Raw genomic sequence first — 27548 nt, forward strand, 5'->3', positions numbered from 1 at the left:
AATCCATACCAGCCTCATATTTCAACTACAACCATGGAAAAGTTTGTTTGCGAGAGGAACAGAAGACGTTAATTTTTTGGCGACACCACTTTCCTCTTTCCTCTTCTGCCTTCTCTCCCTCTCTGGCTCTTCACACATTTGGAAGGTAATACAGCTGACCGTGTCTCTCCAGCGCTGCTGATCTTATGATGTGTTTAGGCTGTTTTAGGAAGCTTTCATACACTGGACTTTGGCTTTAACTCTGTTGGATACTTTTAGAAGCAGCGGAGGTATGAATTTATACATTTATACTTCGCATACATGCTGTTTTCCTTACGATCCATTCAGTTTTCCCAGAGCATGTGAACTGATTCCAGCTGTTTTTGATGTTAAACAGGTGTGTTTGAGGTTTTCTGGACTCATGTGTTTTTCATACTACCGTATGTTTTAATATCTGACCTGAGGATGATGTTCTTGAATTACAGTCAGTGTTACATAACACTGAACTTTATAGAAAGCGTGAACAGATTATCTGTTTTTCTCTTAGAAATGACATTTCCTGCATTAATATGATGATTTTATTGTTTGGCAAAGAAGTTGAGCATTAAATATGTATAGCATAGTCCAAAGGTTTGAAAAAAAAAAAAAAGCTTTTTTTTTTTTTGCATTCTTTTTAAGCTTTTCTTTGCATGTTAAAGGTTGTTTTTAAGTTTTTGTTAAAGGTTTTTTTATGAAATCCTAAATGCCAACCTTTATTTTTAAGATTGCATTTTACATCAGAACATTTCTTGGTTTTAAATTTAATGTGGTCTCTGTTGGACCTCGCTGCATATTAACTGCCTGCTATGACTGTGATGAGTCACTGAAATCGATATTTCGTTGTGCTAACTATCATTTTGCCAAGTAGAACATGTTCCTGGATCAGCGTCCTTTTTGTTACTGGAATTCCTATTAAATTTTAGGGGTCAAGATTGAACAATGTTCACATCAAACTATAGTTAATGGTTTTGGTTGGGAATACAATTACAACTATGCTTGTTTGATTAGGACGTTGTACAAAAATTATGTTGGAACATGTACTTGGCAAAATGACAGTTAATGTGCGGGTTGGAGCAGTGCTGTTATAGTTAACTGAAACATTGAAATAATTTTTATTAATTGAAATGAAGCTGAAATAAAATGTAAATATTACACAAAAATGCTAAAATTAGAAATGTTGCCTTTAAAACTAACTAAAATAACTGGCATACTAAAATTACTAAAACTAAAACAGAAATAAATTGAAGCTAAAAAGGAATTTATAAAAAAGCTGTTATAGTTATACTATATTAAAAAAATTGTAAAAAAAAAAACAAAAAAAAAACAATACACATACATACATACACACACACACTCATATATATAAAATTATTATTATAAAAAATACAAAATTGCTACAACTAAATAAACAACTAAAATAAAATAAAAATTAAAAAATAAAATTAATATAAATATAATAATAAAATAGTATAAACTAGATTTTTGACTTTATGTTGCCTTGAGAAAGCCTGACCAAAATTATAATTATACTATATATATATATATATGTATATGTGTGTGTGTGTGTGTGTGTGTGTGTGTGTGCGTGCGTGCGTGCGCATACTATTATTATTAGTAGTATTATTATAAAAATTACAAAATTGCTAAACTTAAAACAAAAATAAAAGCTAATTCAAAATGTTAATAAACTACATAGTATAAACTCGATTTTTGAAGACAAACTTGCTATGTTGCTTTGACTGTAAAAACAATTTGTTGAGTCAACTTAAAATGTTAAGTTGTGCTAAGTGACAACTTAAATATTTGAGTTGATTCACCAAACTTAGTACAACTTAACATTTCAAGTTGACTAATCCTATTTTAGTTGACTGAACTTAAAATTTTAAGGCAGCAGGGTAACAAATTATTTTAAGATGACTGTTTTTTTTTTACAGTGTGGATGGCTGGCTGGCTGGCTGGCTGGCTGGCTGGCTGGCTGGCTGGCTGGCTGGCTGGCTAGATAGATAGATAGATAGATAGATAGATAGATAGATAGATAGATAGATAGATAGATAGATAGATAGCAATTTAAAATTTACAGTTTTAAATTTTTACATTTGAATTGTTGAATTTTGAATGTTTGTCAGTTGGAGTTTGAGTAGTCTTGGCTCATTTGAACATTCCGTAAAATGTACGTCTATGGGATTTTTCTGAGTTTTAATTGCATTTTTAGGAATACAGACAGTCCGATCAGTTAGAAAAGATAATAATACTAAAATAACATTGGAGCTGCTGTGAGAGTGTTCTTTCTTTCCTCACATAGATAGATAGATAGATAGATAGATAGATAGATAGATAGATAGATAGATAGATAGATAGATAGATAGATAGATAGAAAGAAAGAAAGAACAATAGACAGATGATAGATAGAAAGATGATAGATAGATAGATAGATAGATATAGACAACCAGACAGACAGATAGATAGATAGATAGACAACAACAGATAGATAGATAGATAGATATAGACAACAACAGACAAACAGACAGATAGATAGATAGATAGATAGATAGATAGATAGACAGATAGACAGCTGATAGATAGAACAATAGACAGATGATAGATAGACAGACAGAACGATACCTTCTGCTACAGTTTAAAAAACGTAAAAGTATAGTTCACCTTATTGTGATGTAGATAGATAGATAGATATATAGATAGATAGATAGATAGATAGATAGATAGATAGATAGAAAGAAAAAACAATAGAAAGATGACAGATAGATAGATAGATAGATAGATAGATAGACAGAAAGAACAATAGACAGATGATAGATAGAAAGATGATAGATAGATAGATAGATAGATAGATAGATAGATAGATAGATAGATAGATAGCAATTTAAAATTTACAGTTTTAAATTTTTACATTTGAATTGTTGAATTTTGAATGTTTGTCAGTTGGAGTTTGAGTAGTCTTGGCTCATTTGAACATTCCGTAAAATGTACGTCTATGGGATTTTTCTGAGTTTTAATTGCATTTTTAGGAATACAGACAGTCCGATCAGTTAGAAAAGATAATAATACTAAAATAACATTGGAGCTGCTGTGAGAGTGTTCTTTCCTCACTGAGATTTTTCTAGGTCTTTTCCCCCAAGCACCCTTTTCAGTCAAGCTCTTCCAGCTCTCGCACCTATGTGAACCATGTTTATGTTAGACACCTGTTTGTGATTGTTGGAACTCATTCCAGTATTTTTTTCTCATTCATTTTCCTTCCAATTCCTTAGTAGGACTTTGGGAAACTGGGCTTCTGATATGGAATGTGGGGGTTTGTATGAATGCGTTGGACAAAGCTGCTCTGGAATCAGGGGTTTAATATTGCTTACACTTGGTGGATGAACCCAGAGCTGTGTTTATTTACTGAGGCGAAATAAACCACATTATCATTTGGAGCACCATAGTAATTGCTGTAATACATGGCTGTTTGCTAATGTGCAAAATAATAAGAATCTCCTGTATCAACAAAATTTAAAACATTAAAATAATTTAAAACAAATTTAAAATGATTTATTTAAACAAATGAATAAATAAAGGACTAGTTCACTTCAAAATGAAAATTTGCTAAAATTGTCCTTCCCTCAGGCCATCCAAAAGGTTAGGTGACTTTGTTTCTTCGTTAAAGGCTGATAAATAATCACTTATTACATCACTTGCTCACCAATGGATCCATTGCAGTGAATGGGTGCCGTCAGAATGAGACACCAAACAGCTAATAAAAACATCACAATAATCCACAAGTAATAAACACCACACCAGACCAACAATTAGCATCTTAAAAAGTGAAAAGCTGCATGTCTGATAAATAATCACTTATTACATCACTTGCTCACCAATGGATCCATTGCAGTGAATGGGTGCCATCAGAATGAGAGTCCAAACAGCTAATAAAAACATCACAGCAATCCACAAGTACTCCACACCACACCAGACTATCAATTAACATCTTAAAAAGTGAAAAGCTGCATGTTTGTTAGAAACAATTTCAGCATTAAGGCGTTTTTAGCTTTAAACCTTTACTTCTAGCCAAAATGTGTTAAAACGATTTATTTAAAACAAATAAATAAATAAGAAATTAAAGGACTAGTTCACTCCAAAATGAAAATTTGCTAAAATTGTCCTTACCTCAGACCATCCAAAATCTTAGGTGACTTTGTTTCTTCGTTAAATGCTGATAAATCATCACTTATTACATCACTTGCTTACCAGTGGATCCATTGCAGTGAATGGGTGCCGTCAGAATGAGAGACCAAACAGCTAATAAAAACATCACAATAATCCACTCCAGTCCATCAGTAAACATCTTAAAAAGTGAAAAGCTGCATGTCTGATAAATAATCACTTATTACATCACTTGCTCACCAATGGATCCATTGCAGTGAATGGGTGCCGTCAGAATGAGAGTCCAAACAGCTAATAAAAACATCACAGCAATCCACAAGTACTCCACACCACTCCAGTCCATCAATTAACATCTTAAAAAGTGAAAAGCTGCATGCTTGTTAGAAACAATTTCAGCATTAAGGCATTTTTAGCTTTAAACCTTCAATTCTGGCCAAAATGTGAAAAACAAACTTGGAAAAATGCTCATAAGTGGCTCATTTCATAGCTCAGGAAACCTTATATTTCTCGTATAAGAGCAAATTTTTGTTTTTGCTAGTGTTAATAATTTGTTGTTCGATATATTTGATGTAAAATATTTGAGTTCATATTAAGATCTTTTACTTTTAAGTGCAGGTTTTGCTTTCTTCGGATAGTTTAAGATCTCTTTTGAAGCTCATGGCAGTCTTTGAGAAATAATTAAGATGTTGGAAGATTTTATTTGTGTTTTTCCCTTTATTTTTGGAAAGCTTTTTGTTCGTTTATGCCTTGTTTTTAACAAAGTGACTTAGTGATCCAGAAAGTCCTAATTCTTTTGAATTACAGGTCACAAGTTTCTAGCTGGATCAGTAAACAGCATTCAGAGTCAGAAGAGGGTTTTCAGATCTCGTTTGGCCCGAGTGAAAGCACTAAGGCCCCGAAGCAATGGGTCATTGGCGTGGCCTGCTGGAGCTGCTTTATTTGGTTCTGCTGGGCTGGACTCTGGTTCGAGGTCAGGCGGAAACAGACCTAAAGCTGGATAAGGAGGGCGTAGAGGTGGAGGACCCATCTGGAACAGTGAAAAATGTGGAGCTACAGATATCTTGTCCGGAGAAATGCAGCTGCAGCGGGGAGGGAGCGGTGGACTGTAATGGAGTCAGTCTCACTGAATTCCCACAGGATTTATCAGAAGAGACCCGTCAGCTGTCCCTGCAGGTGCGTGGGTTTGTTTGCAGATTCTAACTGCTTCCTCATGCATACATTTCCTGAATATTTTGCTTCTTGTTTATGTGGTGATAAACTCGGAGATGATCAACTCAACTGTAAGTATCTGAAATGCTTGGGATGTAAGAGTTGGGAAGTCTGCTCTTCTTCATCAGAAAAAATTAATTCATAAATCAAAATTGTCACTCATTTAAAAACAAATTTTGCATGTACTACCAGACATATTTTAGAATAGTTTTTGTGTGTGTGTTAGTGTGTTATGCTCACCAAGGCTGCATTTATTTGATAAAAAATGCAGTAAAAACAGTAATTTAGTGTGAAACATTTTTACAATTCAAAATGTCTATTTTGTGAATATATTGTAAAATGTAATTTATTCCTGTGATGCAAAGCTGAATTTTCAGCATCATTACTCCAGTCTTCATTGTCACATGATCTTTCAGAAATCATGCTGATTTGGTACACTATTATTAATAATGATTTGTTATTATTATCAGTGTTTAAAAATATATATATATTTTTCTGGATAATTTTATGAATGAAAAGTTCAGAAGAACACTATTTATTTGAACAGAAATAGAATAAAAATCCTTTGTAACATTATAAATGCCTGTATTGTCACTTTTTATAATTTAATCCATCCTTGCTGAACAATAAATAAATTGAAAAATATATTTAAAATTTTATTTGTAATAACATTTCACAATATTACTGTTTCTTATTTTTAAAAAGCATAAAAAATGTAAATTATTCCAAGCATTAGCTGTGTTTGTGTGTGTATGCCCCTCTTGTTATTACAAACCTGTATGCTTTTATTGTTTTATGGAATACAAATGAAGACAGAATGCAGAATGTCCATTTTCTTTTTCATAATGAGGCTGTTGAATTTCAAAAATGACAATAAAATGCACTATAACAGTAGTTCATACTATATTTCACTTCTTTTGATGCCATGATAGCGTTTTGTAATAAACAGATGAAAATCATATCATTGTTCACTAATAATATATATGAAGGGTGGTTGTATTGTAACCAGGTTTAATGGTTAAATTTAAGGTAATTAATAGTAATCACACTAATAATTATCGTACTTTGTGATGTTCTTAATTTGTAAGGCGTTTTGAATAAACAACTTTGCCTCATAAAAAATGTAGATGTAATTCAAAACAAACTTGATGTAATTATTCATTAGATTTGCACAAAAATTCTGGAACCTTTGAGAAACTGACACTTTGACTAAAATAATTTATAATTCTTAATTTTTTTAAAAATGATTAACGGTCTGCTAACTGATAATGATGTGATAGTCTAAATATAAAAAAAATAATGATTTGAAAACAAACTAAATTATTTTATGGCTCCAGAAGACTTAAAATATAGCTTATGAACCATTTTTATAGCGCTTTTTTTTGTCATTTTTGAACTTGAAAGCATCCATTCCTATTTATATAACCTTTATCATTGTATAGAAAACAGCAGCCGGGACGTTCTGCTAAACATCTCCATTTGTGTTTCACAGAAGAAAGAAAGTTGTACGGGTTTGGAACAACATGAGGGTGAGTAAATGATGATAGACTCTCCCTTCAACCCCTTTAAAGCCTGACATATGAAATGATAATCAGAAAAATCTGATTTATTGCAATGGAACAGTTTATGGAAACTTTAGACAAAATATCTAAAAGAAAAGTTGGCATATGAGTTTTTTGTTGAGCATCATATGATACATCAGGCTTTTATGGCTAATATAATATGTGACCCTGAACCACAAAACCTTAGTCTTAGGTAGCACGGGTATATTTGTAGCAATAGCCAAAAATACATTGTATGGGTCAAAATTATGGATTTTTCTTTTATGGCAAAAATCATTAGGATATTAAGTAAAGGTCATGTTCCTTTAAGATATTTTGTAAATTTCCTTCCGTAAATATATGAAAACTTAATTTTTGATTAGTAATATGCATTGCTAAGAACTTCATTTGGACAACTTGAAAGCCGATATTCTCAATATGTTTATTTTTTATTTTTTTTTTTGCACCCTCAGATTCCAGACTTTCAAATAGTTGTATTTCAGCCAAATACGGTCCTATCCTAACAAACCATACATCAATGGAAACTTATTTATTCAGCTTGCAATTTAAAAAAAAAATTGGTTATGGTCCAGGGTCACATATAATATAGTGAGAATATGGAGGGAGAAAACGCCTCAATTTTATTCAGAGGTCCAAGCTGAGCAAAAATATGCATTTTGGTGCAGGTGTTGATATATGGCCAAAAAGCGAAGAAATTCTGATCGTCATGTAAATCAGTAAGAACTTAATAACAGTATATCAGACTACTTACTTAAAATGACATAAATATCAGTCAGCTAAAAGAAGGCATGTAGTGGATTGTGTGCAAAAGTATTTTTTTAGCAATGTTTTGATCGTGTTGATATGTGTCTTTATGTGCTACTGTAGGCCTCATAGGGTAAAATGTGATTTGTTTTTCTCTTCTGTCCCAGAATAACCAAATCACAGAGGTCACGCTGGAGCATCTGTCACGTCTTCAGCAGCTGGAGACCCTAAACCTACAGAACAACCGGCTCACGACACAAGGTACGGCTGATGAGGGGGTCAGCGGAGGACAGCGGCTGAAAACAGCACAGAATAATCTGTTACAGAGGGTCAGGATGAGTGAGAGAGAAAGAGAGCAGGATGGAGGGATGCAGAAGGGAAGAGTGCTGAAAGAGCTGCTGGGCTTGGATCGCACTCTTTCCTGCATGTGTGGTCAACATGCCTGTTTGAAATGGAAATGTTTTTTTTTTCCAATAAATCGCCAGAAACGTCAGATTGCTTTCGTTGAAAGCAGTAGTGCGGCCAAAAATGAAAATCCTGTTGTTATTTACTCACTCTGAAGTTGCTGAAACACACATGCTGTTCCACGTATATATCTGTCAAGCTAAAAACAGGACAAAAAGCAGCATTTGAAGTTGACTTGTGTGTTCCAAGTCTTTTAAAGTCATATGATTGATCTGGGTGAGAAACAGGCCGAAATTGATGTTGATGTCAAACGCCATGCTATGTGGTCTAAAGTAAAGGAACAACTGAATAGTGAACAAACTATTCCCTGTTTGTGTGCCACTGTTCTAATAATGTATTGTTTTTTAAAGGTTATTACTTTTATTCAACAAGGATGCATTAAATTGATCAAAGGTGACAGTAAAGACATTTATAATGTTATAAAAGATTTCCATTTCAAATAAGGGGGGTTCTGTTGAACTTTCTATTCATAAAAGAATCCTAAAAAACAAAATGTAATACAGTTTCCACAAAAATATGTAGTATGAAAATATAAAATATGCAGCAAACCAGCATATTAGAATGATTTATAATGGATGATTTATAGAGACTGGAGTAATGATGCTGAAAAATCAGCCTTGCATCACAGGAATAAATTACATTTTACAACATATTCAAATCAAAAAGTTATTTGAAATTGTGATATATTTTTCACAATATTACTGTTTTTACTGTATCCTTGATTCAATACATGCAGCCTTGGTGAGCAAAAATCTTACCAACTCCAAACTTTTAAATGGTAGAGTATGTGTTTATGTATATATAGCCTATAGAACATTATTAAACCTTGAAATGAAACATGAAATGAAGGTATGTGAAGCATGTCAAGCAATAACGTGTGTGTGTGTGCGTGCTTGCAGGCCTTGACGATGAAGGGTTTCATATTCTGGAAAGACTGAGTTATTTATACTTGGCAAATAATAAGGTGAGTCATCGATGTTTATTCTCAAACTCTGATCTCTCACTCACTCTCCTTTTATTCACTGACTTGAGTGCAGATCACAGGCTCAGAGGGTAAAGTTTTTATGATTTGTGTTTAATGAGGTTGTAACCTACATTCTTGTAGCATTTTTCTTTCTCTCTGAAGTCCATATATAATCTTAAGGAAGGATTTGCAAATCCGTTGTTTTTAGTTTTCCATCACTGTTTTTCCACCCAAATTAGTTGTTTTTTCTGTACCTTTGAGACTTTGCAAATTACCTTTGTTATGATTCCAGCATAGTTCAGTCCTTTTTTTCATCATTCTGATATTCATGTAAATGTGTATGGTCGTATGATAACAGTTATTTTTGCATCTAAATTTAGACTTTATATCCCCTCATTTTCTGATTGCCAAGAGGCTGGAGTAGTTGCCAGGGCATTGCTAATGCATTCTCAATGCTTGTCAGCATAATGCTACCCAGCTAGGGAACATTCTCAGAACTTTGGTTAACATTCTGGCAAGGTTCTATTAAAGATATGAACAAACATTCTTCCAGTAATATTAATAGAATGTTGGTTCAAAGTAGTATTTATGCATCATTCATGGAACTTTTGTTCCTATAATGTTTGCAAAATTACAAAATGGAATGTTCTTTTAACAGTCATAGGACCCACACTCTAAAAAAACTTGGGTTATTTGGCAACCCAGTGCTGGGTAAATATTGGACAGAACACATGCTGGGTTATGTTGACCCAGCTGGTTGGGTTAAATGTTTTTACCCAACATGCTGGGCTGTTTTATTTAAATCACCTATTGTTTAAAAATGATTATATTGCAGGCTTAAAATGGGCTTGAAATGAAAAATTACAAACAGAATTATAGAGGCAACAACAATAATCAAAAGATGAACCTTTATTATTAAGAAAGAACATTCATAAACAAAAATATAAGTCAAATTTAATTTATTTAAGTGAATACAGCATAGTTTACAATATTACATACATTTAAACTCATTTAACAAGCAGTTTAGAAATATAAAACAGAGCATTTACAAGTAGCATATCAATTTAAGTTTATTCAACCATTCTCTGTAATCATTTGTTTCCAAACTAGTGCTAATTCTCATGCCGGTCTGTCGCTGAAATCTGAGTCGGTGATGGGCTGCTGTTGTCAGGGGAACTTTAACCTCAGACCGCCTCCTCATGTTTCGCTCGTAGCTGAAAGATGTTGTGACTGACTCCATAATCTGCCCATAAACAAACAGTAATGAGATTAGAGAGCATTTTTTTAACATCAAAATAAATTAAAGCATGTTTTAGAGCACAGAAAAACTGCCAAGCACCTGGGTAGAACTATTAAAAACAACCCAATTAAGTGACCCAGCAGGCTCAACCCAGAATTTGGGTTTAAAAAAAAATAACCCAGCATTTTTAAAGTGTAGAAAAACTACCCTGCACCTGGGTAAAAATATATTAAAACCAACCCAATTAAGTGACCAGCAGGCTCAACCCAGCATTTGGGTTTTAAAAAAAATAATCAAGCATTTTAAGAGTGTAGAAAACCTACCCAGCACCTGGGTAAAAATATTAAATCCAACCCAATTAAGTGACCCAGCAGGCTCAACCCAGCATTTGGGTTTAAAAAAAAATAACCCAGCATTTTTTTGTGTGTGTAGAAAAACTACCCATCACCTAGATAAAAATATTAAAAACAACCTAATTAAATGACCCAGCAGGCTCAACCCAGCATTTGGGTTAAAAAAAAACAGCATTTTTTTTAGAGTGCAGAAAAATTATATAAATATATAAAATAAACAATAAAATGACCCAGCCGGCTCAACCCAGCATTTTTTTTAGAGTGTAGAAAAACTACCCAGTACCTGGGTAAAAATATTAAAACAATAACCCAATAAAATGACCCAGCAGGCTGAACCCAGCATTTTAGTTTTAAAAAAATAACCCAGCATTTTTTAGAGTGCAGAAGAACTACCCAGCAAAGATATTAAAAACTACCCAATTAAGTGACCCAGCAGGCTCAACCCAGAATTTGGGTTTAAAAAAAAATAACCCAGCATTTTTAAAGTGTAGAAAAACTACCCTGCACCTGGGTAAAAATATATTAAAACCAACCCAATTAAGTGACCCAGCAGGCTCAACCCAGCATTTGAGTTTTAAAAAAAATAACCCAGCATTTTTTAGAGTGCAGAAAAACTACCCAATTAAATGACCCAGCAGGCTGAACCCAGCATTTGAGTTTAAAAAAAATAACCCAGCATTTTTTAGAGTGCAGAAAAACTACCCAGCAAAAATATTAAAAACAACCCAATTAAATGACCCAGCGGGCTGAACCCAGCATTTGGGTTTTAAAAAATAACCCAGCATTTTTAGAGTGCAGAAAAACTACCCAGCACCTGGCTAAAAAAAATGGTAAAAACAACCCAATAAAATGACCCAGCAGGCTCAACCCAGCATTTGAGTTTTAAAAAAAATAACCCAGCATTTTTTAGAGTGCAGAAAAACTACCCAATTAAATGACCCAGCAGGCTGAACCCAGCATTTGAGTTTTAAAAAAATAACCCAGCATTTTTTAGAGTGCAGAAAAACTACCCAGCAAAAATATTAAAAACAACCCAATTAAATGACCCAGCGGGCTGAACCCAGCATTTGGGTTTTAAAAAATAACCCAGCATTTTTAGAGTGCAGAAAAACTACCCAGCACCTGGCTAAAAAAAATGGTAAAAACAACCCAATAAAATGACCCAGCAGGCTCAACCCAGCATTTTTTAGAGTGCAGAAAATGTTTTTAAAACATTTAAATTTTGAACACTTGGAGAACATTCAGAAATAATTTTTTTTGTGACGTAATAGGTACACTGAACGTTCCCAGAACGTTTTTCTGTTAGCTGGGTATATGGTTGTTAGTTTAGTCTAGTTTTGTGAGATTTGCACCTGTTTTGTCGTCTAGCTGGTGAAAGTGGTGCTTATGATCACTTAGTATGCGTATAATGTAAATAATCATTTATATCTGGAACACATTTGAGATCCCATCATTTTTAATGTTTCAGCATTTTGTCTTTCTATTTATCCTGTATTCAGACTTGCCGTGGTGCGATTAAACTGCAACGTTTGTGTTGGCAAAGGTGCACACTTTACATAAACTAAAAAAAAAAAAAGCAGAATTAGTTGCGTCTCAACAAATAAAACCTCTAAAATGTAGAGTTTCGGTCATGGCCCCTGAGAGTGACTCGGTAACATTGGTTTTCCAAGACTGAAGCCTTTCCCAACTCTGTTTAACGCTGACTGGTGGGAGCTGGAGTTTCATGTTTATGTTGGTCAAGAGACAGTCGGTCGTGTTCTGTTATTGGCAGCCAGTTTGGCGCGAGCGGCACGGTCGTGGCTGCTCAGCTCCCTTCAATCCCTCGTTCCATCAGTGCTGTGGATTGTTCTTATGCCAGCTGGTAACAGCGATGGCAAGGCTTTAACGTGCACACATGCTCTCTGGATGTACCGTGCCAGCTTTCCCCATTAATCACCCAGCTGTGCGCGCCAGGCGGCGGGAGCTAAAACAGTCCCGGCGACCTCCAGAGTGTGCGCTGGACAGATTTGTAGCTGATGGACTTAAAAAAGGATAACGGCAAGAGAAAGAGATCCTACAGAGATTTTATCTGACACTGGCCTGTGTAATCTCACCGTCCTGCTGGAAAAGCATGACAAAGATGCACCGATGAAAGCCAAAGCAAATGGCAGAAACATAAGCACTGATGTGAATGTTTGGCTTGGTTACTCCACCATGACACTAATTAACCTGAGAGACAAAACTGTGGAAGAAATACTTCATGCATGCTGAAGTGACCCAAGTACTGTGAGCAGAAATGAAATCTTGATATGCAACACATAATTAAACCACATTACTGAAAATAGTTTAATATCCGCATATGACAGATGACACCACTATAAATGTGATCTTGCAGCTAAGTAACTGTAGCATGTCGCATATCTTTTTTCACCTCTCACCGCTCATATTATCTTTTTTTTTTTGTCTGTTGAGTACACACTGTTATGCTCAGAAGGATCTTTGGATGGCCTCTTCAATCTTAGAGGCCTTGGTCGCAGCACTAAAAGGAAAAGTCACAGTATAAAGGCACAACACATTTCAGCTCTTTTAGCAGCTGGTTCATGACTTCCTTGAGCTCTGAATGGAATCTTTCTTTTGCTGTAAAATTTCTTTTGCTTTTTTTTTTTTTAATAGAACAGAAAATATTTCTCCTTGAAGTATGTTAGAGTTGCATAACAATGGAGATCTAGGGTTTTCAATGCAATAGTGTGAGATTTTTTTTTCTTAGTGGTGCCTGGGTACAATGCTTTCTTTCCTTTTTTTAACATCATACTGAAGCAAGAAAAAAAAGCATTGAAATCACTTGGGGAATTTCCAAGTTACTGCTATTTTACCTCACAGTGCTGCATTGATGTCCTTTTTTGTGACTTTTTTGTGAATTTTGTGCAGAAGGAGCACTAATGAAAATGTAGCTTTGAATTAATAAATAAAATAGAAATGAATTCCTTTATTTAGCATTGATGCATTAAATTGATAAAAAAAAAATGACAGTAGAGACATTTACACTACTAGTCAAAGGTTTTTGAACAGTAAGATTTTTAATGTTTTGAAAGAAGTGCTCACAAAGCCTGCATTTTTTTGATCCAAAGTACAGTGAAAACAGTAAAACTGATATATATTTTTTTTATTTAAAATAACTGTTTTCTATTTTAATATGCTTCAAAATGAAATTTATTCCTGTGATTTTGAATTTTTAGCTTCATTACTCCAGTCACATGATCCTTCAGAAATCATTCTAATATTCTGATTTGCTGCTAAAAAAACATTTATTATTATTATTATGTTGAAAACAGATGAGTAGATTTTTTTTTTTCGGGTTTGTTTGATAAATAGAAACTTCAGAAGAACAGCATTTATCTGGAATAGAAATCTTTTGTAACATTATAAATGTCTTTAGCGTCACTTTTGATGAATTTAAAGCATCCTTGCTAAATAAAAGTATTAATTTCTGAAATAAAATAAATAAATAAATTATACTGACTCCAAGCTTTTGAATGGTATAGTGTAAAATGTTACAAAAGCTTTTTATTTCAGATAAATGCTGCTCTTTGGATCTTTCTATTCATCAAAGAATCCTGAAAAAATTGGTTTAATTATTGATGATAATAAAAAAATGTTTGTTAAACAGCAAATCAGCCTATTAGAATGATTTCTGAAGGATCATATGACACTGAAGACTGAAGTAATGATGCTGAAAATGTAGCTTTGCATCACAGGAATAAATTACATTTTAAATTTTATTCAAGCCGAAAACTTATTTTAAACTGCAATAATATTTTACAGTTCTACTGTTTTTATTGTACTTTTATTGAAATAAATGCAGCTTTGGTTAGTAGAAGATATTTCTTTTAAAAACATTCATTTTTACCAACTCAAAACTGTAGCTTTGCTTGTTCAGCTCGGATCAGTCCTTCATGTCCATGCATTTATTTAATCATTAACAATCCTTGTAATTAATCCATTCCACTACATTGTGTTCTTTTGGCCGTAATGACCGACTTGTTTCTACATTATCCTTCAAACTTGTTCGCAGCTCACAACAGCTCCCAGACACCTCCCTCCCTCTTTGGTCAGCGCCGATTTCGCCGCCAACCAGCTCACTAAAATCTTCCCCAACACGTTTGGCCAGAAGCCTGCTCTGAAGTAAGCCCAAAACGCTCTTTCGACATGGTTTGTATGTTGCTTTGTGACTTAGTGTTAATGGTGTGCTGTGTTCTTCAGGTCAGTGTATCTCCATAACAACAAGCTAACAGATGCTGGTCTGCCAGAGAACATGTTTAATGGATCAGACAACCTTGAGATCCTCATTATGTCCAGTAATTTCCTCCGTTATGTCCCCAAGGGTCTGCCCACTGCCCTCTTTCGCCTACACCTGAAGGTAAGACCACCGCGAGGCTAATTTAAGGAAGAATAAATGCAAGTGCAGTCATCATGTACAGCCATTTTCATTCTTCTGTGAAACACAAATATGCATTGTAAAAAGTCTAAAGGGATATTTTTTTCACAAAAAGCACCATAAAAGTGGTACATATGTATTATATTTCTAATTATCTGTAGCTATAGATAGTTCTGTGCGAGGAACAGCGAGTTTTGAACTGAAAAAAGCATCAGCTATTGTTACGAGAGACCGATTGCACTCTCACTATTTAACAGCTATTGTCTCCTCCCCCTTATTCTCCTCCACCAATTAGAATCCACGATCACTCACAGTTCTGGCAAGGTTCTCTCAAAGTTATGAACAAACGTTAATGTTTGTCCCTTAATGTCTCTCAAAACATTAGCACAAAAACATCATTTATATCATTCATTTTCTTTCTGAAATGAATTCTTTTTTTTTTATGTTAAAACAACGTTTTAAAACAACCTTTCTGAAACATTTTAGTTAGTTTAGTAATAATTGTAAAATATTTTTTAATTTTTATATGTATACTATATTTTGTTTAATTTTATTTTTATGAAAATTAATTATTTAGTTTATATATTATTTCATCTGTTATTATTATTATTATTATTATTATTATTATTTGTTATATTTAATCGTTTTATATGTAGTTTTTGATTTAGTTTTTTATATTTTTATTTTATTTTATTTTATTAAAAAAAACAAAAACAAGAAAAAAGTTCAAAACTCCGGACATTCAGAGAACATTCATAAATTACATTTTCAACTTGATGACGTATTAGCAAAATGTTCTTAGAACATATTTTTGTTAAACTTTATACATTGTTAATTTCACATTTTATTTCTGAAACATTTTAGTTGGATGTTCATCTCATGTTTTTTTTTTATTTTTCTAGTGTATTTAATTTAATTTTATTATATTTTATTATATTTATTATATTATATTTTATAGTTTATTTTATATTTTATTTTAATGAAAATGCATTTTGTTTATATTTTATTTCATATTATTTTATCTTTTATTATTAGTAGTAGTATTTGTTGTTATCATTACACCTTTTTTATATGTAGTGTTTCATGTCATTTTTTAATATTTAATGTTATTTTCAAAAAAGTTCAAAACTGGATATTTTGAACACGCAGAGAACATTCAGAAATGAAATTTTAATAACTTAATTAAATGTTACTAAAATGTTCTTAGAACATATTTTTGTTAAACTTTATACATTGTTAATGGAACATTTTATTTCTGAAACATTTTAGTTGGCTGTTCATCTAACGATTTTTATTGTAGTAATATTTAAAAAATATTTTTATAAGTATTTTTATTATTTATTTCTGTTTATTTTTTTTTCTGTTTATTTGGTATTTTATTTTTATGAAAATAAATTGTGTACATTTGTGTACATTTTATTTCATATTATTTTATCTGTGATTATTATTATTTTATTTGTTGTTTCGTCTTTTTTATATGTAGTTTTTCCATGTCATTTTTTAACATTTTCATGTCATTTAATTTAATTTTATTTTATTTAAAAAAAAAAAAAAAAAGAAAGAAAAAGAAAAGAGTTTAAAACTGGACATTTTGAACATTCAGATTTAGAACATTGAGAAATAACATTTTGATAACTTAATTAAATGTTACCAAAATGTTCTTAGAACATTTTTATTAACCTTTATACATTGTTAATGGAACTTCTGAAACGTTACAGTTGGACGTTCATCTAACAGTTTTTAAATGTTACTACTTCAGAACGTTCAAAGAACATTCAAAAGTAACATTTCTATAATGTTTGCAAAATTCTAAAATGGAATGTTCCCTTACAAAAAAACAAAACAAAAACAAAAACAAAAAACTGGACGTTTGAAATGTTCATAGAACATTCAGAAAACATTCTAAAGAACATATTTTGTCAGCTGGGTAGTTTCATCTTTTGAACTCTTCTGTTTGCCTAGTTTTGGGTTTTTAATGTGGTTTGGGTCTCTATTTTGGGCTCCTTTTAGTGAGTTTTGTGTCTTCTTGACACCTTTGAGACCCATTGTCTTTTACATTAAACCAAAAACTGTATAAGGTGGTTCAGTTATATTACTATTAATGTGAATTGGAAATTGGTCCTGTCTCTAAATGAAAGAGCTAATTGCCAATTGGTGAAGTCAGAAGCTTAAAGTGTCTTGAGACTCAAATTTGACCAATCTGAAATATGCTATTTAGTGCCATTTTAGCATAATAAACAACACTTATGAGACCATTCACGTCAGATTTTGTGTATATGTATTGATGTGACTTTGGAAAGCATTTTTTGACATTTTTGAGTTGGGCCAGATACATTGCAAATATAGCCGCCAAGTTTATTCCGGGTTTTTTGTTCAATCTGCTAGAATGACCTGAGAGCAGCTTGCAAATTAGTGACTTGGATCTTTAAATTTTCTTTCAGCCAAATGAACTCATTTTTATTCATGTCGTTTTGTACATTTGCAGAATTGAATTTAAATGCGGTATTTTCAATTGCCAAATTCCCTAAGCACGTCCCCATATGCAATCTTTGATCACAGTCCGAATTAGAAAGTCATTGCAATGCAGCCAAAAATAAATAGTGAGAAACAAAAATGATTAGTTCCCCCCCGATTCCCTCCTGCTTCTTCTGGTTCAGCTCTCAAATCTCATCCATGCACGACACTGACAGTCTTGTTTCATACAAATATGCTGTGTTATAATGTGATTGTCTCATTGTTAATGTCAAACTTACAGTTGTCTTGACTAGAGGTTTCACGATTCCAGTTACATGTAATAGCATTACGTAATCTAATTACAAAATAAATGTACCTGTAACTGTATATTACAGGGGGTTACATCTGAATAATTTTACACACATACAGATTCTTTCCCAGTTTGCATTGAGCGCTCTAAAATGTGACACACCAGTTTTTTCTGAGAGTTTAGGACACAGAATATGACATTTATTTGATAACTGTTTTATGTCACATTTGGGTTTATGTATATGCTATATTTTTTACAACTGTTTTTCCCAAGGCATTGTTAGATGCCAGTGTTTCCTGTCATAACTGTGCAAAGATTTGATTTCAAAAAACAGTATCATCGCTATTACACTATTTCTTGTTATGACTCTAAATCTGTATTTAACCAGTTAATTGTTTTTGCCTATTTAGTACTGAATTAAATGGTAAAATTATATTATGTCAAAGTTTTGGCCCTTTGGGTTGAGCACTTTCATAAGCACTTGAACGCTTAATAAGAAACTTTTTTAAACTTTTTTTTTTTTCTGTAGCGGATTTCAAAAGAAGTATTTAACCATTTCTCATGCTATAATAACAGTGATCATAATGATTATAGTGATTACTAAATTTGCTTGTTTAATAGCTTGCAGTTAAGGTTTACATTTATTTATTTATTTATTTATTTATTTAGGTTGGTTTGTAGGTTTATATTTTACAACATAATGTTTTATATATTTTTATAGTTTTTCATTTCATTATTTTTTATTTTATATATATATACAATTTTCTATGTTTATTTTAGATTTTTATAAAAAACAATTAATGAAAATAAATTATTTTGTTTATATTTTATTTGATATTATTTTCTGTTATCATTTTCTGTTATTTTTATATTATTTTCTGTTATCAGCTGGTTAAGAAAAGCAGACCCTACGCTTTTAATGAATAATAAATATTAAATACATATATAGAAAAATGGGTGAAGTTTGTCAAGTGGACCTCATAAAATTATTTTATTTTATTTTATTTTATTTTGCCTCTGGGGTAAGTTTGACTTAATGTTATAAGTGGAGAAAAAAAAATTCATTTGACACACACATTTTCTGTTATCAGCTGGATAAGAAAAGCAGACTATTTTTATATTTTATAAAATATAAAAATAAGACATTTTTATATTGTCTTATTTATTATGTTTTATATTGACATTTTATATTTTAAATTTATAAAAAAGACAACTTTTCCTTCATATAGTACTGAATTAAAAGGTTAAATGATATATTATGGCAAGAACACATGTTGGGTTGAGCACTTTCTGTGCACTAATAAGAAACGGCTTCATACTTTTTTCTCAGTAGCAGATTGTAAAATAAGTATTTAACCTTTTTTTCATACTATAATAATAATGATGATCATAATTTTAGTGATTACTAAATGTGTTTGTTTAATAGCTTGCAGTTAAGTTTTACATATTTATTTATTTATTTATTTATTTATTTAGGTTGGTTGGTTTGTATGTTGTACAGTGCTGTAGAACTAAAATTGGTTTATATTTTACAGCATAATATTTAATATATTTTTATAGTTTTTCATTTCATTTTTGGTCTTATAGTTTTATTTAACTTTATTTTTAATAGTTTATTTAATTTCATTATTTTTTATTTTACATATATTTTGTAACTTTTTAAAATATTTTTTTATATTTTTGTTTATTTTATAATTAAAAAAAATATTTTTAAATTATTTTTTTTTTACATTTTATTTAATTTTGTTTTGTTTTAAATTAATTATTTATTGAAAATCAAATTGAATTCTATCTTTTAAATTTCATAGATATTTTGAAAATGTCAAAACCAATGCATTGACTAGTCTTAAAGCACCATATTTGTTTAATTAAATAAGATTATCAATAATGGCAAATGGTTCGTTGACATTAAACCTAGCATGATATGTTAGATGAACAAACCATTAAAAACTAATTCAAAAAAGTAAAATCTAAAAACATAATGACATATTTGCCTCAAAGCACACCTCTGAAACACAAAAGAAACATCTATCAATTGCTAATGCGATTGTTTGTTTATCTGTTTTCATGCAGAACAACAAGTTGGAGAAGATTCCCGCAGGTGCATTTGATAATTTGTTCCATCTTCGAGAACTTTACCTGCAAAACAACTTCCTGAGTAACGACGGCATGGACAACGAGACCTTCAGGTCAGCATGACGCACATAATTTTCTGCACAGCTTCGCTCTTGTAAAAACCCCACCTGAGCTGTAGCTAATGGAAACTCTCCTGCCTTTTCTCATCAGTCAGTTGAACAGTCTGGAATATCTGGATTTGTCCAATAACAACCTGTCCACGGTTCCTCTCGGGCTTCCTCGAAATCTCATCCTGCTTCACTTGGAGAAGAATTCAATCCAGAGCATCACAGTCAACGCCTTGACGCCCATCCGAAACTTGGAGTACCTGCTCCTCCACAACAACCGCCTCCGCTCTCGCTCCATCCATCCGGCCGCCTTCCAGGGTCTCAAACGTCTCCACACGGTCCACATGTACAACAACCTTCTGGAGCGGGTTCCCCGTGGCCTTCCTCGCCGCGCGAAGACCCTCATGCTGCTCCACAACCTCATCAGCGAGATCGGACGCAACGATCTGATCATGCTTTACACCCTGACGGAGCTCAACCTCAGCTACAACCGCCTCACCAGCGCCAAGCTCCACAGAGAGGCCTTCAGGAAGCTGCGGATCCTGGAGACCCTGGATCTGTCGGGAAACAAGCTGCAGACGCTGCCGTTGGGACTTCCCAAGAGCCTCCAGGTTTTGAAGGTGAAGGACAATCAGATGGTGGAGATACCGGAAGGAGCTCTGATGGGAATGAGTTCGCTGAGGGAGCTTTACCTGACCAACAATCAGCTGAAGCTGAACTCCATCTACCAAGGAGCCTGGCAGGAGCTGAGCACGCTCACGGTGAGAGATCAGCAGTCAGTCGAGAATGTTTATGATTCTACTTTTAATGATTAGAACGAAACGTGGCAACCATGTATGAATGAATGTGTGCAAATGCATTTTAGAGAGCTTAGAGAATTTTTCAGTTTTTCAGTAAAAATACTACTGATAATATAAATCATGATAAATTCTGACAAACTCATGAATAATAAATGTATGGAAAAATGGGGTGAAGTTTCTTAAGTGGTTAACTAGATTACAACGACTATAAGTGGACCTTATGAAAAATGATTTTTATTTTGTTTTATAATATTTTATATATTTGTATAGTTTTTTTTTTTCATTTCATTATTTCCTTTTAAATTTAATATTTGATTGCCTTTCATTTTATATATATATATATATATATATATATATAAAATTAACGTTTTATTTGTTTTATTTCATTTAATCTTTTTGTATATAGTTTTTCCATTTCATTTTTTGTATTTTATGTTATTTTGTTTTATTTTATAATTTTATTTTGTGAAAATAAATTGTTTTGTTTATATTTTATTTAATATTATTTTGTAATTTTTTATAATTTTATTTGTTTTATTATTTTATTTTATTTTATTTTATTTTATTTATTTTACCTGTGGTGTAAGTTTGTTTTTCTGTTATCAGCTGGATAAGAAAATCAAACTCTGTGCTCTTGATAAATACAAATATAGAAAAATGGGCTAAAGTTTGTAAAGTGGACCTCAAAAAATTATTTAATTTAATTTTATTTTATTTTATTATGAAAATAATTTGTTTCTTAAATAATTTTATTTCTTATTATTTTATATATTTTTATCATTTAATTTTTTTTATTTTTATTTAATCCTTTTTATATGTCGATTAATTTATTATTTTATTTTATTTCTTTATTTTATTTTATTTCATTTTATTTTGTTTTGAAAAGCAGACTCTGTGCTCTTGATAAATAATACAAATATAGAAAAATGGGTTTGTACCTCAAAAAATGTATTTGTTTTTTAATGAAAATAATTTGTTTTGTTTATATTTTATTTCATATTATTTTATATATTTTTACAGTTTAATTAGTTTAGTTTTATTTAAACCTTTTATATATCGATTAATTCATTGTTTTATTTTATTTTATTTTATTTTATTTTATTTTATTTTATTCTGCCTGTGGGGTAAGTTTGTTTTTCTTTTATCAGCTTGATAAGAAAAGCAGACTCTGTGCTCTTAATAAATAATAAATAATAAAAATATAGAGAAATAGGGCAAAGTTTGTCAAGTGGACCCCATAAAATAAAAAATATGTTTTATTTTATTTTAAATAAAAATGGGGTAGATCACTATATTTCAGCTGTTTTTGTGCTAATAACCTTGACTAATGTTATAAGTGGACCTCATACATTTTTTATTTTATTTTATTTTGTTTTGTTTTGTTTTGTTTTGTTTTGTTTTGCCTGTGGAGTAAATCTAATCACAGAGAGAGCACTCTTACATGGGGGAAAAAGATAAGATATAAAAAGAAGCACGCCTCTTTCAATGCATGATTTCGTAAGTGCTGTTTCCAGCCAGGGAAAGATTCTGTTGGACCGTAAAGTCCAATTTCCCATTTCAAAGGCTTGGCCGTATCTCTTTTATGTATATCTTTTATGTGTGTTTCAGACGCTGGATCTCTCCGGCAACATGTTGTCACACATTCCTTCTGACCTGCCTGAGTCTCTAGAGTTCCTTCATCTGCAGAACAACAGAATCAGCTCCATTTCGGCCACAGCCTTCCTTAACACACCCAACATCAAAAGCATCTTCCTCAGGTGACTCACTGATCCTTCACTTCTTGTCTTTTCACTCACATTTCTGTGCATTTTTCATCCTTTCACTAGTTGATAGTTCAAACAATTTGATTGCTTTTATTTGATCAGGATGTACAGTAAAAAAACAGTAATTTTTTTTATAGTTTAAAAAACTGTTTTCTATTTAAATATATTATAAAATGTAATTAATTCCTGTGATGCAAAGCTGAATTTTCAGCATCATTACTCTAGTTTTCAGTGTCACATGATCATTCAGAAATCATTCTAATATGCCGAACCATTTTCTATTATTATCAGTATTGAAAAAAAATTGTGCTGCTTCGTATTTATCTTTGATAAACCTGAACAGCACATTTAGACTTGTTTATTATCCAGATTGTGCAAACACACTTTACTGCTTAAGACATGCAGAAGCACATGCAGACACTGAATGTTTGTTTTGGTGTCCAAACTGGATAAACACCGGATGAGTTTGAGGTCTCATGTAAACATGCTTTTTTTTTTTTTTTTGCATTGTTCGATTTCATAATGACCTAATTTTTAATAGCTATCAGCATTTTGTTGTACATATACTGTAAACACACTTACTGAGTGATCATTCAAGTCCTCAGCTTAGAGGTTTTATTGTTTGTTTCGTTTTCTGAAACTGTCGTTTTTGTGGTCGGCTGGATCTGCTCTGCTGTAATGAACTCAATATTGAAGCTCTCACAGCTGCGCTTACTCCCACATAACATGAGGCGATAACATTTCCCATAAAATCATACAGTAACAGCGTTCAGATTGTAAACAGAGTCTGAGAGCATGTGGAGGGTATGAAAGAACGGACTGATTTCTTAAAATAGTTTTCTCATCTTGGCCTGATTATTGGTTTCAGAAACAAGCACAGAGACTGAACTAATTTCGGTGCTGGCTGTGTGTTTTAATGCTGTTTAGGTGCCACCGCAGAACAACAAATCACTTCTGTATAATATTTTATATTTTAATATTTTAACATTATAAACATTATTTTTATGTAACATTTGACAACTTTTTAGCAAATGGGTCATTGTGTTAGAACAATACATTTTGTGTAGCACATAATAAAATAATATAAACAGTATGTATACAGTATTTCAAGACACCAGTATACATTATGGTGCAATAAAAAAACATGGAACATTTAAAAAATTGTACCTTAGAGAAGCAGTGTCTAAATATTTACTACGAAGCAGCTAAAACCAGCTAAGCCAGCGAACACCCACTGATTTAACAAAAAACAGCTAAAACCAGATGAGTTAGCAAAAAAAAAAAAAAAAAAAACACAGCTAAAAACCACCTAAGCCAGGTGGAACCTGCTGATTTAACAAAAACCAGCTAATACCAAGTGATTTAGCTGATTTAGCAAAAAAAAAAAAAAAAAAAAAAAAAAGAGAGAGAGAGCTAAAAACTGGCTAAAACCAGTTGATTTAGAAAAAAACAGCTAAAATCTGCTGATAACAAAAACAGCTAAGACTAGTTTATTTAGAACAAAAACAGGTAAATTCTGCAGATGTAACAAAAAACAGCTAAAAACCAGCTAAAACCAGTTAATTTACAAAAAAAGACAAAAAAAACAAAAACAGCTGAAACTAGCTGATTTAGGGGGCGAAAAGCCAAAAAACAGCTAAAACTAGAATAGTTGATTTAGAAAAATCTGCTAAAATCTGCTCATTTAAAAAAAACGGCTTAAAACCAAATGAACTGGTTTTATTTAAAAAAAAAAAATAAATAAATAAAAAACAGCTAAAAAACAGCTAATACCAAGTGATTTAGCTGATTTAGCCAACAAAACAAAAAAAAAAAAAAAAAAACTAAAAACTGGCTAAAACCACTTGTTTAGGGAAAAAAACAGCTAAAATCTGCTGATGTAACAAAAACCAGCTAAAACTAGTTGATTTAGAAAAAAAAAAAACAGCTGAAATCTCCTGATTTAGCAAAATAAACAAATAAATAAATATAATAAAAACCAGCCAAAACCAGCTGATTTAAGAAAAAAAAAAAAAAAAACAAGCCTAGCTAAAATCTGCTGCTTTAACAAAAAACAGCTAAAACTAGTTGATTAAAAAATAAGCTAAAAAACATTTCCCTTAAAAAATACAGTAACAGTGTTCAGATTGTAAACAGAGTCTGAGAGCATGTGGAGCAAATGAAAGAACGGACTGATTTCTTAAAATAGTTTTCTCATCTTGACCTGATTATTGGTTTCAGAAACACGTGAAGCGCAGATACTGAACTAGTTTCGGTGTTGGCTGTGTGTTTTAATGCTGTTTAGTGCCACCGCAGAACAACAAATCACTTCTGTATAGTAGTTATTTCATCTTCATATTTATTTTTATATTAACATATTTATAATGTTAATATTTTAACATTATAAACATTATTTTTATGTAACATTTGACAACTTTTTAGCACATGGGTCATTGTGTCAGAACAATACATTTTGTGTAGCACATAATAAAATAATAGAAACAATATGTATACAGTATTTCAAGACACCAGTATACAGTATGGTGCAATAAAAAAAAAAAACAATGAAAAGTTGATTTAAAAAATTGTACCTTAGAGAAGCAGTGTCTAAATATTTACTATTAAGAAAATATTTATCATTAAAATAACAATTCATATGTGTAGTAAAGTCACAGTAGCCACCATAGTATCATACTTTGAATAATACTAAATCCATTTGATTTACACAAAGAAAAAACTCAGCTAAAACCAGCTAAGCCAGCTGACACCTGTTGATTTAACAAAAACCAGCTAAAACCAAAAAACAAAACAAAACAAAAAAAGAGCTGATTTAGGGAAAAAAAAGCTAAAAACCAGCTAAAACTAGACTACTTGATTTAGAAAAATCTGCTAAAATCTGCTGATAAAAAACAGCTTAAAACCAGTTTATTTAAAAAAAAAAAACCTAAAAATCAGCTAAGCCAGCTAAAACCTGCTGATTTAATAAAAAACAGCTAATACCAAGTGATTTAACTGATTTAGCGAAAATTAAAGTGGATTTAGGGGAAAAAAACAGCTAAAATCTGCCAATCTAACAAAAACCAGCTAAAACTAGTTGTTAGAAAAAAAACAACTGAAATCTCAGCTAAAACCAGTTGATTTAGAGAAAAAACAAGCCCAGCTAAAATCTGCTGATTTAACAAAAAAACAACAAAAAAGCTAAAAACTAGCTAAAACCAGATTTTTAAAAAAAAATAAAATAAAAAATCTGCTGATCTAAAAAAAAATAAATAAATAAATAACAGCTAAAACCAGTTGATTAAAAAAAAAAAAAAAAAAACTAAAACCAGTCGATTTAGGAAAAAAACGGCTAAAATCTGCTGATCTAACAAAAAAACTGCTAAAACCAGTTCAAACTATTGATTTAGGATGTAGGATGATTCTTTTTACAGGTGTTTTACCTATATTTTTAATTTTGCACTTCATTGCATTGTGTTTTATAGTTAATAGAGTTTTTTTTTTTTAACAGTGTAGACCTACATTGTTCTTTATTCTATAAAATTTCAGGACTTTTATAACATTCAAGAAAAAAAAAAGCAATGCAGCTTTGCAGGAGCAACATGAAGGATAGAGGTTGTCCAAAAATGAAAATGTTTTTTCACATTGGCAGAAGTACACAGATGTTCAAAAAGCATTAATGGCATTGAACATAATAGAAATTGTTCAATTGCGATATTTTCCAGTTGATTCCCAAATGTAATGCTCACGTGGGAGAGGCAGATTCCTCTCGCACATCATGTCCTGTCCGCTCTCTACAGTCTCTGTCAAACAAAAAAGATGGAAGAAATTGAAAAAGATGGATTCATGTGCGTCAATAAAATGCTCTGTGCTCTTCTCAAGTGGACGGACGACATCATGGACTCGATGGACGTTTCTTAATGGACATGCCTGAGCCATTACAACCCATGTCAATGTAACTTTTTATCTAGCTAGTCTATTTATAACAGTGCGGAGTAGAACGCTTCTCATCCTCGCTGAACTCCTGCTTTGATTTGAGAACGTGACGTATCAGGAAGAAAGCACTCATCTTTTCTGAGAATTTGCTCCACTCGACGTCTAAACCTAAATGAGATGGCATGCTTGAAAATGTCTTTCAAATTGCATTTGATTTGCAGGTTTCACTTGTAATGCTTCTGGATTTAGACTTCAAAATCAGCCAGTGTGATGCTTCATTTGCATGAACTGTTTCTCTTTGTCCCTCAGATTTAATCGTCTCTCAGTTCACTCAGTGTCCGAAGAGTCTTTTTCGCACCTGTCCAAGCTTCAGGTGTTGGACATCGGTCACGGTAACATCTCTCCCAACCGAGGCAAAGCAGGAGAGCAGGTGGAGGAAGTAGAGGAGGAGTTACCGTATGCAGAAGAGGAGGAGAAACATTCATGAGTCACAGATGGAAAACTATGCCCTAAAAAATCATGCCCTGAACTTTCCTTCACACCAAAATAAAATACAAATGACAACCGGTTTGAGATTATAAATGCATTGTGGCTGCTGACAGATTATTTCCGAACTCAGATTACATTTGAGCGCATGAGAAGTATTTTAGACATGAGAAAGGAAAATACTAATTGTGCTACTACTAATTTCTGTCTTTCTTTATCACAGATATGGCTTTATTTTGTCATAGGATGCAATAGTAAGAGAGCAAAAGTCATATACGTTAATATCTGGTGCAGGATGCCGGAAAATTGTAATGGTTGTCTTTTATTTTTTGTTTTTGTGGTGTTCGCTCAGTCATGGCTCATTGCTTGTGTTTACATGCATAAAACTTGTTTTGTGCTACGAAATTACAATTTCTTTCTCCAGAGAAAAGGCTCTGGGTCTTTTTTCTTTAAAGGAAGACTTTAATGGAAAAACATTATTCTATGTGAAGTCATATGATAGTTTTGTAAATT

General features: G+C 32.0%; 1 protein-coding gene across 3 annotated transcripts; it reads left to right on the forward strand.

Moving 5' to 3' along the window:
* podn (podocan) lies at positions 1–27548 on the forward strand. 3 transcript variants are annotated; one of them, XM_051095731.1, is made up of 10 exons: positions 1–145; positions 4981–5349; positions 7859–7952; positions 9056–9120; positions 14765–14874; positions 14953–15109; positions 19965–20080; positions 20178–20835; positions 22483–22631; positions 26859–27543. In XM_051095731.1, the coding sequence occupies exons 2-10, from the start codon at positions 5080–5082 to the stop codon at positions 27034–27036; spliced, it is 1797 nt and encodes a 598-aa protein (XP_050951688.1). In that variant the 5' UTR covers positions 1–145; positions 4981–5079; the 3' UTR covers positions 27037–27543. The 3 variants fall into 3 exon arrangements, with proteins under 3 accessions (XP_050951688.1, XP_050951689.1, XP_050951690.1); XM_051095732.1 differs by having other exon boundaries at positions 123–269; positions 26859–27542; XM_051095733.1 differs by lacking the exon at positions 1–145 and adding an exon at positions 6878–6914 and having other exon boundaries at positions 5233–5349; positions 26859–27548.

The sequence above is a fragment of the Labeo rohita genome, chromosome 23, assembly GCF_022985175.1.
Source record: "Labeo rohita strain BAU-BD-2019 chromosome 23, IGBB_LRoh.1.0, whole genome shotgun sequence".
Lineage (NCBI taxonomy): Eukaryota > Metazoa > Chordata > Actinopteri > Cypriniformes > Cyprinidae > Labeo > Labeo rohita.

Bases quoted from the DNA above. Each gene is read 5' to 3' on its own strand.
- podn (XM_051095731.1), top strand. From the start codon at position 5,080: ATGGGTCATTGGCGTGGCCTGCTGGAGCTGCTTTATTTGGTTCTGCTG. The intron at 15,110-19,964 runs GTAAGACCACCG...GTTTTCATGCAG, and splicing joins TCTTTCGCCTACACCTGAAG to AACAACAAGTTGGAGAAGAT. The intron at 20,836-22,482 runs GTGAGAGATCAG...TGTGTGTTTCAG, and splicing joins AGGAGCTGAGCACGCTCACG to ACGCTGGATCTCTCCGGCAA.